Source organism: Triplophysa rosa, linkage group LG14 (assembly GCF_024868665.1).
Source record: "Triplophysa rosa linkage group LG14, Trosa_1v2, whole genome shotgun sequence".
In the NCBI taxonomy this organism is placed as follows: Eukaryota; Metazoa; Chordata; class Actinopteri; order Cypriniformes; family Nemacheilidae; genus Triplophysa; species Triplophysa rosa.
Window position 1 is genome coordinate 13,787,076 of NC_079903.1, and position 13,515 is coordinate 13,800,590.

The following is a 13,515-nucleotide window of genomic DNA, read 5'->3' on the forward strand; positions in this document are numbered from 1 at the left end:
AAACTCACGTGCTGCGGTGATAGCTTAATTCACATCGACAATAAATGCAGATCATTTAGTCTTGTCGACAGAACCATCAGACATCGTTTTATATATGAATTTACGTTCAGAAGACCTATTTATTTCTCCATTTCTGTTTGCTGCTGCATCGTTTACTTTCTCAAACTACGGGCAAGGCCAAGGGTCAAACAGAAAATGCGCGCTGCGTTAATCGCACGTTAATAAAATTAGTGCCGTTAAAAGGAATTTGCTTAACGTGTTATTAACCGTAATTTTGACAGCCCTACTTAAATCAAAATAAGATGAACACCTCAAAATTGCAACAAATCATGGTGACACCATAACCTACGTCTATTACAAACACTCAAGTCTCATTTAAGCCAAGTGCTCATAATAAACCAAACTCTTTCAAAAGGTTTCTTCAATATAACGGATAAATAAAATAATGTTAAGTCAAATTAAAAAGTCAAAGCCTTTTTAACTGGACATGCTGGTTTTGGCCTCATCATCAGCTGCTGTCATGTCCTCATTTCACATAAACCGCCAGCGATTGACATTGATAACCCTATCCTAACCCTAATTGATAATGCACTCTATTCACATAAAGAAGCCATGTTGACAAGTTTTAGTAAGTAAGAGCAAAACCCACAAGATATAGTACCTTCAATGCCCTGTAAATGGCAATATTAATTCTTCTGTATCAAAAATAAACTGCCGCAAAAGAATGATAGGTACCAGGCGAAATGTAATGTGTAATTGCATTAGTCATTACAAATGTAGTGGAGTAAAGAGTACATATACTTGTTCAAAAATGTAGTCAAGTAGAGAGTAAAAGTTGCTAATATCTTTAATACTCAGTACAACTACAAAGTAGCCAAAAAGATACTTAAGTACAGTAACTAAGTACATTTACTCCAATACTTTACACCACTGCTTGAGGGTGAGTAAAACATGGGGAAATTCTGATTTGCTTGTAAAGTATCCCTTTAACTTCGGGCCAGGCGCGTACATCCAATGAAACCATCTATACATGTGCATGATGTCACTGTTTTCAGAAATTTTGTGTTTTTGTAGGTTACAAAGAGACAATTACAATAACGGTGTCATTTTCAAAAACCCAAAACAAAAACGTTTTCAGATTGAAAATGGTGTGTAAATGCCCCCTCAATGTTCATTTCAGTTTAACGGAGATTTCAAAAACACGCCTCTCTAAACTAGCAAACATGGCCATTGCTGCAAACAAACAGCTCAAAGAGTATTTTTGTGACTTATTTAGAGAGTGTTTATAGTGTATTAATGTAGTATTTAGATAGAATTGAGTATTGAGGAAGAATGAAGGACACATTTAGAGAACAGAGAGCGACAAAGAGCATACTGGGAGTGTGTACATGGTGTATTTTGAGTGTACTGGGAGAGGGCTCTCAGAAAGTACTCGAAGAGCAATGACACTTACAGTGAGTAACACCTGCCAGGGTTTGGTAGAAGGTGGGTGTGTCACTGTCGTCGGTCAAGGTGACGCACACGCCGCCTGACAGCAGCCAGCGGGAGAATGTGAAAGCTTCTTTATTCAGCAGCAGCCAGCTCTTAAACTTCTCATAATTCACCTTCTCTCCCTGCACAGAAACATACAGTAAATGTACTATAAATATAGCATTCTGATGAACCTGTGACTGAGTAAAAGAGCATGACAAAACTGAAGTGTGGAAATGAGAAGTCAGACTGTCTGTTACTTGCTTCCTCTGTTCATTGAATAAATGCATCTGGTCATTATTAAATGTAAATCTAAAGTCTGCTGTGTGCAGATATATTTGTGTAAGTGGGTTGGGGACAGAGATAAGCAGAAAGTCTTAAGAGCCGCCAAAGGATAACCAACAAAAGTGCTGCACTAGGGGAATTTCTCCTAAATCATGAAATGATTTTGCAGCAGAAAGAACGAGCGGTGAGATGAGAGAGCAAATGGGGAAATAGGAGGGACTTTATGTCAAGGCCATATTAAAGGAATAGTTCACCCAAAAATGAAAATTCTTTCATAAATTACTGTTTGTTTGATTAGTTTGTGATTTGTATATGACATCATCCATTTTCCCATTGGTTGTTTGTTAATTTGAACTATCTGATTGGCTGCTTACACGTTGTTTTTCAATATGCGTTCTTCAGGGGATACTTCACCCAAAAATGAAGATTCTGTCATCATTAGCTCACCTTCGAGTTGTTCCAAATCTGTATAAATGTCTTTGTTCTGATGAACACAGAGAAAGATATTTGAAAGAATGCTTATAACCAGACAAATTTTGCCCCCCATTGACTCCCATAGACGGAAAAAATACAATGGTAGTCAAAAGTGCCCCAGAACTGTTTGCTGTTTTCATCAGAACAAAGACATTTATACAGATATGGAACAACTCGAAGGTGAGTAAATGACAGAATTTTCATTTGAGTGAACTATCCCTTTCAGCGGTCTGGTGTCCTCGTGTTCTCGCTCTACGTCATCAATAACCATCAAAGTCCGGTTCCAATACTCAAGAACAGAAGAACAGAGAACGGATGGAAGTACCCAGATGTGTTCTTGATATCAAGGCTGCATTGAGTGCAGCCTTGCGCGCGTACGGAATCCGATTGAAGTCCCAGAAGTCACTGCGGCAGGTTAATCCAAGTTTGTTCTTCCGAGGCTGCCTCACAAGACCGGTCTCCACGAGAACACAAGTCTGTTCTTGGAATTGAGAAACGGCCTCTGTTTGTATTCAAAGAACCTGTAACTTTTTAGCCCTGATGAAGTCCTGTGTGCCGGTTGAACTGCGCCTTCTAGTGGCGGGAACAGGACAGATAAAATGGCAACTTGCATACATGTTCGGTTTTGAAAATGGAAATTTGAACATGGAAAATTACCCAAGATGTAAGTACTACAGTTTGTATATGAATTTGAAATGTAAAATGAATAAATATTAACCCAAACTTGTGTCTGTTGTTTCTCTTATTCAACGTCCTTCAAAGTAGGGCTGTGCAATTAATCGAAAATAATCGTAATCGTCAATTTTGGCCTTCAACAATTACAAAAACAAAATAATCGACGTAAAACGATTATTGTGCCGCATTCCATTTTGAAAGGATCCTCTCTTTTCTTGTGGTATAAATCCACAGCGCACCCCTTCTTTTACAGTGGATCAGCTGTGCTATTTCTTTACATTTATTTTTCAGTTGAATTCACAGTTTAAAAGCCAAGTTTTTTTATTTTTCTATGTTGTTTTAAAACTTAGTGAGTAATCATGTTAAATAATCGGGATCTCAATATTGGCCAAAGTAATCATGATTATGATTTGTGTCATAATCGAGAAGCCCTACTTCAAAGTTTTTCAAACACAAAACAAACAAATAATAGTCTCTAGTCACAGGTTCTTTTGTGACATCCCTTGTTATCACAAGTGTTGCTCCTATTCTCCATAGTTTTTTTTTCTTCGTTCAATGCACCTTGTTGATTACGTGAAGTTGCATCAGAACAACCACACAACATTTGTTTGGTTGAACACTGAGAAAAATATTTGGACAAATGCTTGAAACCAAACACTACAACTGTTTGCTTTCCTACATTCTTCAAAATATCTTCTTTTGTGTTCAACAGAACAAAAAAAGGTATTTTTTTCTACTATGGTAGTCAATGGGGTCCAAGAACTGTTTGATTATAAACATTCAACAAACAACAAAAACATGTATACAGATTTTGAACAACTCGAGGTGAGTAAATGATGACAAAATTTCTATTTTTGGGTGAACTACCCCAAGTGAGTTGGCTGCAACATTTGCGCTGTCACATTTTAAACGTATTATTAGAGTCGGGCTGTAATATAGAAGAAGCACTTAGCAGTCAACACGAGGTCAAATGGTAAACATATTGAAGGAAGTGTTAAAAGGCTTGATAAAGATTACACCTGTAATCCATTTATCAGCATGCAAATACAAATTTGGGCTAGTTCAAGACTGTGGTACTGTCTCGTACTGACCTCAGTGAAGCACTTTTTAAGAGAGGGCGGGACTTCCCCGTCCACTGAACGGAGCATGCTCTCCACATCCTCCCGGACCACGTAGGCGCCCGAATCACTGGCGAACAAGCTGAAGATATCTGTGGATACAGAGGACATGCCGGTAAATCCACACACGTACACATTCACGCTGCTTATCAGAGTCGAGCAGGCACTGTGTCTTCGCATCAATCAGTGTGACACATTAGAACAGAAGGTACATCCATTGGGATTATCCAAATGGGGAACCTGAGGTTACTTGAAAAGGGTATGTATGCAGCAAGGAGTTGGATTTTGATCGCAGGAAAACGGCACAAACGAAACCGAAGCTAAATTGCACAAGATGATCAAATATGCTGAGCCTGAGGTGTGCTTGTTTGTACGGCAGTTTGTAATGGAATTATCGGACCACCTACTGCGATTTGCCCGGTGCAACACAAACAAAATACAAACGTGAGCTGATCTAATGCTTAACCCTCGGAACAGAGGTAGACTGAAGTGTGTATGGTAAATGGATGCAGTATAAAAGACTGAGTGGGCAGCTGGTTCAGGAGCACATGTGTGTTCTGTAGTCAAAGCCCCTCGGCACACCTACATTTGGCTTTCTCTTCATCCCGTCCTCTTGTTAATAGAACCAGCCCAACGATCAGGTAGTTGAAGTGTAGGCCTTTAGATGTGCCACCGAAGGAGTTGTAGATCACCTACCACAGATACGAGAGAAAAGAATAGTGCTCATTAAATCTGATCCAACCCTAAATGCATATCATTGACTGGTATTGAGTTCTTTTGATGGCATTGTCTTGGACAAAACATGTTGTTATTGGTTAACATTACAACCTCCAGCTCGTATTCGCAACTTGCATTGTATTATGTAATTAATTATTAATCGCGATAAAATGATTAAAAAATTAATAAACATCAAAATACAAGTAAAAACCGTGTCTAGTCTCATCATTATACGCAAGTTATACAAACTTTAAAGAAAACATATCTCATTTAAATTTCACCGAAGTTTCAAGTCATTATTTCCCAGCAGTGTGTTATTACTAAATCTACTGGTATTCGGTGCTTAAGGAAGACAGTCTGGTGTTATCTTACGTCCTTTGATTTCCTCAGAGAAACATCAGACTATTAATGGCAATGCTCCCTGGATACATATCTCTCATAAATCAGCTGACAGATTTGGGTTTAATAGAGAGGAAACATTTAGTTCTCTCTCTACCCATCTACTGCAACACAGTTCACGATTCTGCAACACGCTATCTGTAAAAATCTCTCACAAAAACTGGCCCAGCAGGAGGTCCACCAGTAAAACACACTTCTGTCTTTCTGCTTGTGATCTACAGTGAATTGACATAATTCACTTTTATGTTTGGTGTGACACCATGGCTTTACCCATAACACTACATACAGGCTAAGTAAAGTCTTCACACCCCCAGGCGTCTGCTTCACAGTCTAGCATTCTGTGGTGTACAAAACAAACATTTACAAGAAAAAGGACAAGAGGAACACTGTCATGTTCCTGCTATTCAGAACTCTGAGGTCTGTGGTTGTAAGTAAGGTCCCTCAGTAGGGCTCCTGTGTGGTGTGTGTCTGGGTTCTCCACACATTGACACGGCCCTGTGGTGCCAGTCTTGTTCTTGGTGATTTTTAAGGAGCTGGTGGAGGTTTTGCACAATTTGCAGTGAGCATACGAGTTCAGTGAGTGCAACAAATCATATAGGAATAAGGTTTGACTGTTGAGCGGAGTCCAAAATTAACTTTTGCCACACTTGACAATGAACCAGAATCATTTACGGAGATCAGTATATTTGCGTGGTTTCTTTAAAAATATTTATTCGGTTGTCCATTTGCCATGAGTGTCCAGTCCTTCTAGAGGGTCACTGTTTTGCACGGTTTAGTTTTAACCTGAATGAAACAGAGCGGTACATTCGTCAGATTGGCCAAGAGCTGGAGCTAAACTCGTGACACTGGCCATGCAGGAGCAGGACTGTTCACCTGACAATGGAACTATTTACAGTTCTTTCCTCACATATTAGAAGCAAACAGTGCAGGTCATTTTTACATTTAACACAAGTCTCTCAGTTAAAAAATTGAGACCAATCATAATTTGTTCCTCATGTCTCTTTGAGTCAAGTTAACAAGTTAATCACAGTTGCTGACCAGCTTGCCAGTTCCGTTTGGTTTTAGCACTGCCTCTCAATATTGTACTGAAATAAAGTTAAGGTCTAGTTAATGAACACTGTAACGTCATCCATCTCTAAAGAGCCGCGTGGAGTCGTCTGAGTACATCCGGCTGCAGTTTTGGCCAGAGGGCATGTCAGAGCTCTGGTGGAGCTGTCAGTACTCGACTGGAATGCACAGTTTACCATTATGTTGCAATGAGCGCACAAAGCTTCCAGGTTAACATATGGCCCATTTAGTTGATTGCTTTAAATTCTAAAATATATATTAATTTTAGTATTTTAAGTATTTGCACTGTATAACTGGTATGTGTGCATTCCTGATAGCCCAAATTAGTTTTTTACAGACGTCATTGCGTACCTGTAAAGATAAGCGTGTTATTATATCCTGTGTGCGTGACAGCCTGTCATATATATGGATACAGTGTGCATATTTGATCTTTATGACAAAAGAAAAAAGAAAACAGAAGTAAATGAAGCACACGTTGCGAGCCAGAATAATAGCATGTAAATGAACATTAAAGGTCTTTTCACATACAGTCCGAAATTTTCGTATGCGTTTTTTCGTATTTGCCTCTGGTTTGTACGGTGTCTCTGAATTGTTATAAAACGCCTCTCAAAATGCTTGCTACGGATGCAAAAACGCAGAAAATCGAACCCGGTCCGAATTTTTTTTATGACGGACGAAAATATCGGAGGCAGTGTGTAAATGTGATTGACACAACGTGAGGTCGTATTTACTTTTTAACGTGCGGAAATTTCGGATGCAAATTTCGGACTCAATGTGCAATGGGCTTAAGAGTGACTTGAATTTGCTTTTATCATATATAATATAATAGGGCTGGGCGATTTGGCCTAAAATCCAAATTTTCGATTTCTCTCATTTTCTCTCGATTACGATTATTGAACTATTATTTTGTTTTTGTTTATTTTTCTTTGTTTTTGCCCTCATCAGTTTGTCTAATATGAAGTAAACGTGTTTCAGTATGTCTCACAATATGCATATTTTCGGACTAAAAGTCTTGTGATTACTAAACTGGATGTAACCTAATATTACATAAACACAGAATATTTGATTTCCATTTGAATTGGGTCATTTAAAAGTAGACCTTTTAAGCTTTCTTTAGACGTTCGTTTCATGTTTGTGTGATAGAGTTTTGGATCAGTGACGCATTTCAGAAATTACTTGCCTATGTGAGCGGAGTGGAGACTGCTGATAACGTTTATTTTCTTTATTTTACAAAATAACAACGCTTTGATGTTATTGTAAGCGTACACACGTAATAGTAGACAACTTACAGTTTCTAATAATGTCTTACATATATGTGTATGCCCAAAATAAATCGAATGTTTTAAGTCTCTTTTGCTCTGATAAGAAAAAAGTGAGGTATAGTGGCATGCGTCGACATGGATATTGATGGGAAAGTAATCAAAATAACCGACATTGAAAAATTATGTCGGTTAGAGCTTCTTAATGTCGGTTTCGATTACTTTTCGATTAATCGCCCAGCCTAAATGTAACATGCTTCCGTAGCATGTAATCATTGCCCTTGGATGTAATGCAAACATTGAGCGACTAAAGGTGGAGGTAATAATCAACCGGAGCATTCCAGAGGTGACACGTGTGCAGCCGTGGAAGTGGGAGGAAAAGATGGGGGAAGCGGTGCAATGCTGTGAGGGATTTAATGAGGGAGGGTGCTAAAGATCAGAGCGAGGTGCTGGGTGGCTGCGAGTTGAGTTCAGGGGAAATAATTTACTTATGCTGATGAAATGAGCAGCTCTGGATTCCTCCCGATGATAGACGTTGCTCGAGTTGTCGCCCGAGGCTGTATATTAATCACCCACGAGACTACAGAGTACAGACACTCACTACATGCAGCGCGATTGTATTAATATTTATGCTTGTGTGTGGGTCAAGTGAATGATAAATTGATAATGAACCTCACAACTCCAGGAATCTTTGAAAAAAGATATGAACATTATGAGAGGTGACAATGTGACATTAGGAAGAAAATCTCAACTCTAATATCTGTGTTGAGTGCTATTACGAAGAGAGGTGTGAATGTGTGGAGTGCTCAGAGAGATGCTAGATGAATCAGTACAGAAGATCTACTGGATAAAAGCATCACAATCTGTTTGGCAAGACACAGGAATACTCTCATAACAACACTGTAAGGAAGAGCACTAAAAATAAACCCCCTCTCTCTCGTTTCCTGCACAGGTTTGTGTTGTGGTGGATGAATGGCATTTGCTCCGAAAGATTTGCTTTGGATTGGAGCCATGACTGAAAGTTCATAACAATATCTCCTAAATTACTCAATTGGTTTTAAGGACTTCTTTTAATCGACACTAAAATGTCAAGGATACCGATACAGTACGCTGTTGCTGACATCACTTGCCTCTACGTAAAACTGGACCATAGAGCCATACGGAAACCAAGCCTGTCTAAAAAAAAACCTAGTCAAGTTGGCTTGCAAATATTAGTTCCTATGACAACAAGTGAAGAAAAACAAGTAAATCTCTCAGCGATCTGGGATAAAAGATAAGTGACTATAAAATACAAAAATACAGGAGGCAGGCAGAGGGCCGCCCGAATTCACTAGTCAGGTCATGGGGAAGTCTTTCAATGTCAGAAACTAGGATGTGGACAAATGTGTGAGTGAGTGTTGGTATAAAACCCCACGCATTCAGCTAGTGCTTCTCTGAGTTACATTTGGAAACCACATGACTTTGGCTATTTAGAACATCAGCAAACCAAAACCGAAAAACACACGAACAGGGAAATAGTCTTGTCAAATGTCTGCTATGTAAAACATCATATACTGAACAGAGTAGAGCTGCATTCTATCACACCAAGCTATAATATAACAATTTTCCCCCCATTATTTAGCTTTAAAAATATTTTTTTAATATGGTAAGAGGCGTTACATTTCCATCATACGCTTGCAGTATTCGACCAATCACTACACACCCGGTTAACTGGCCAATCAGAGCACACTTCTCTTTTCAGAGCGATGAGTTTTGTAAAAAATCTGCTCGTTTCTGAGAGGCGGGGCAAAGAGGAGTTACAAACATGCACGGTATGTGGAAAATACAACGTTTTTGAACCTTAAATCGTGTATACACATTGCATTACATCTAAAACAAACGATAATATTAGTTTTATCCGTGTCATATGACCCCTTTAATATAATTACATACAAATTATTCTGGATATTCAAGGCACAGTAAATAACCTTTCAAATAAATTGTTTTAAAATGACCATAAATAGTCCACAGAGTGTTATTTTAGCCAAGAGACAAATTACAAAAATGTTTCTGAATAGTATGAAACATTTTAGAAAGCCTTTGGGAAACAGTCCAATGACTCACATTTGGGAACCAGCCACACAGAGATGTTAAAACATGAGCGAACAGCTCAGAAACCACCAGTGGGAGGCCGGACACGTGTATTTGTCAGAATGCTGGGGGGTGTTTTTATGATGTTTATGGTGGATTAAAGCTGGGCTCACCTCCGCAACCTTCGGTGGAACTCCATCGCCCAATACTTCCCTGTAGAAGCATTGTTGGGTCATATAAACAGACAGGCCACAGGTCCTCTTGAAGGCATCTCGCAGACGTTTGAGCTCCACATCCGTGACTGTGAACATGGAAGAGAATGGTCAAATGACTGTACAGGTCAGGATATCAATAAAATAACTTTTTATTCATTTGGGTATCAAAAAAATATTTGTATCTAATAAAACAAGTCAATCCAGAAAAAATGGTTGGCTGGTATCTTGCCTTATCATATATAGAACAATAGAGAACAGACTAGGGGATGGGGGGGGGTTATGTCCCACTTTCTTGCAGAAATCTTGTATTTGGTGTGAACATTCTTAGGCTGGAGAAAGGTAGTTTTTTAAAAAGTCAAAAAGTCATTTCATTTCTCTCATCTTTCTTGGAGCATGTTGGCTTAATATGGTATAGAGGGACTAAATCCAATGCTCTTTCATCTATATTACAAACACGCTCATCTTTTTTTAAACATCTGCGACCCTGCAGCCCGTATTTAACTCAGACACTTACGTGAGGCCACTGCAGCTTTCCTCCTCTCATAGCCTTGTACTGCCTAGCACAATACATCACAGATCTGCTCATAAACCATGGCACTGTTCTAGCTGACCCATCCATAACAGGGTCAGGGCCAAGAGCAGAGAACCCCAATCATACCACAAAGACAGGCAGAAAATGGAATATTTTCAGACATTCTTTTCTGAAAGAACAGAATGGACTTTCATGTCACTGCAGGACTGCACACATCCAAGTGCACTTGACAATGCTTGAGATTATGCAGCACAAAGTACACTTGCAATAAAAGAATACAACATATGCCACTATAGTGTCATAACAGTTCTTGGTAATCCATTGATGCCGTTTAGTTACTGTGCTCTGATACACTGATGCTAGTGTTTTTCCACTTTTCGAATTGGTTTCCTTTTTCTCTAAACAGATCGAATGGAGTGAGAGATGATTTTTAAACACAATGATGGCATAATGAGGAAAGGGAATATCTAGAGAATTGGTACTTAACCTGAGTTTGCACAGAAACATCTTCCATCAATTTTCTTGCTATTCTAGCACCGTGCAGCAGGAGTCTACAATCCACCGTTTTCTTGACGTCTCCATTGAGAGCGCTATTACCGCGAGTGACTTTCTGTTTGATGCTCCGCGCTTTCATTTTATATTTGTTACTATGTTAGAGGACATTTCTGTTAATGGTTAAAGATAAAGTTTCTCGAAGAATTTTGCAGCAAGGCTGTCACAACAGCCACAGAAAGCTCAGAAAACTTTATAAAAGATCCAATGTGATCAGGACAGGTTTATTTATATCTGGTGTTAGTCACAAAATCTGTCAGTTAGATTATGACTCCCCTGTTAAGAACACTGGACCCAGCAACCTCTGCTTTAGAAAAGTGAACTGTTGATGTTTATGGCAAAGAATTCGTCCAATGTTAACACTAAAGTGTTTTTATAAATGTAAAACTCTTGGCCGTCTACACACATAAGACGATAGATAAATCAAATGTGCCTGCTGGCTGGAGTTTAATGTCATCATCCCAGTAGATGTCGCTGTCCAACTTCTTATGGTGAGAAACAAAGTTGTTTTTTACGGTCTTGGTTAAAACCCGTGCGGCCCTTGTGAAATAATTTAGACACTGCTCTTTGACATTATGCCGTTTTAATTTAAATTACATAAAAGTATTATAAAGTCCATTTAAAAGCTTTCAAGCAAACTTGGTAATGCCTAACTAATAGGATCAAGTGGCGAACCGGAAGTCTTAAGCATCAGCCCTACGCGCATACGCAAGGCATAATGGGAAATTTCACGCATTGCGAAAAAGGTGAATAAGGATGGCCAGATGACCCAGAACCAGTGTAAGAGTTCTGGATCAGCAGACAGCAGTCATTTGCCGTAACGCAAGTACAACTCTAAAATCCTGAGCTGAACCTGCCAGCAGACAAAGTTCTGAGAAGCCTCAGAAGAAAACTTTTTTAAGACTACCAAAAGAGACAAAAGTAAGACTTTGAGCCAGAACACTGTCATTTAAAGCCAAATGAGGCCCGTGAGCGGAGTATCAAGGATAGAGAGAGATGTATGTAAGGGTCAATCATGATTCACACTCATTTAATGAGCCACATAAAGCACTTCACATAAGGAGAGCACAGTGCTCTCTTTTGTGATAGAATGACAGTCTGCCTCAGGATGCTGACGAATCTTTATGTAGAAAATGGAGAACACTGAAGAAAAAAAGCGATGTGCGATAACTTGCTAAATAATGTGATATGCAAGTTGATTATACAAAACTAACATAGTCCTACATGTTGATTGTATTTCTGATTTATGATGATCATCATGATTTTGATGTGTTTTGATGTTTTGCTTTAATTCTGGTCTTGAACTGGCCACCTGACATAGTGTTCTTTGCTACAGTATCCAATGAAACCCAACCTTATGTCTCTTATGTGAATAAAGAACAGAAACCACTAGTTTGTGGACTTGATCTGACAGCACCATCTAAAGAATTTATAAAAGAAACAAATGCAATTTAAGTCACAGCCTTCATATCTTAGCAGCACAAAATAACCCCTTTCTTCCTGGTATTATGAAGACAGGAAACAGACTGTGGATATACATAGACGTGACACGCTGTGGACCATAAAAGACCGCCTGAGAAAGATGTTTAGAGCTCTGAGGGTCATAAAAATTCCTCAGGACTAAAAGAAGGTTCTTGATTTTCTACAAAGCAGGAGAAAACCCCTTGATCCCCAAATGACGTTCACGCTCTAAACAGCAGTCGGCTGAGGGAGGTCAGTGATAGGGATGTGCACGAATGTTCGAATATTCGATCCGCAATAACTATTCGAATATTAAAAATGCTAATCGAATATTTGTATTTTTCATAAAAATAAACCTGCGTCACCACAAGGTTAAGTTACTGCTACAGAAGACCTTAGAGTTATCACGTCTTATTTAACGCTTCTTCACTTCATCTGTAATGATTTTATAATATACAGAAAATATAAAAAATCATTTGAATGTGTTACTAAGTCTTTGTTTACTCAGATCTCAAGCTTTTTAAAATATTTTAAGTTTACGCACCAGATGCCCGGATCGCGTTTTATGCTCGGCTCACATCATCATATTAAAATGTTTCAAAACTGGTGAGCAACAGAATTCGTTAACATTACTTACATTAGGTATAAAATACCAACGTAATATTAAATGATTAACAATAATTCATTTATTACCATAACCTGTTCGGAGCGGTTGTAAATTCATATTCGTTCGTTAAAAATATATTAAGTAATGCTAATTTCAACAACTTGAAACATGAAAATGTACTTTTCACTGCAACTAATGTTAATGAATTTGGCCTTAACATAAGACTGGCACCCATACCTAAAATACCACCCATACTTTTTTTCTTCTAGTTCAAATAGGGTTGTCGCCTTCAAGTTACAGTCTGTAAATAAATTCACACGGATGCTTTTTTTATTTGTTTTAAAACGCGCTGTGATTCCTTACCTTAGTGGAAATAATTAGGCCTATCTTATTTATTGATGCAAATGCAATGCAAAGCTAAACAAGACAGACACTGACCGTGAACGACAAAGAAAACAATATTTATATGCGGTGCTGCTGATTAGCAGGAAATATCTTCCTCGGATGATGGTCACGTAAGAAACAGGGAAACAAGCACTAATGGCTCAGTCTTTGTTAATTTAAATAAACGAATATTTGGATATGAAATTATTGAAAAATGCCCATCCCTAGT

General features: G+C 38.6%; 1 protein-coding gene across 4 annotated transcripts in view; it reads right to left on the reverse strand.

The window, feature by feature from the left end:
- The window catches only part of usp32 (ubiquitin specific peptidase 32), a 43,592-nt gene that overhangs the window by 23,858 nt on the left and 6,219 nt on the right, over positions 1 to 13,515 (reverse strand). For all 4 annotated transcript variants that reach the window (XM_057351116.1, XM_057351115.1, XM_057351117.1 and 1 more), the window contains exons 2-5: positions 9,709 to 9,836; positions 4,609 to 4,714; positions 3,996 to 4,114; positions 1,454 to 1,613 (exon numbers count right to left, since the gene is read on the reverse strand). In XM_057351116.1, coding sequence (XP_057207099.1) covers positions 1,454 to 1,613; positions 3,996 to 4,114; positions 4,609 to 4,714; positions 9,709 to 9,836 — 513 coding nt within the window. The remainder of the gene's footprint in view (positions 1 to 1,453; positions 1,614 to 3,995; positions 4,115 to 4,608; positions 4,715 to 9,708; positions 9,837 to 13,515) is intronic.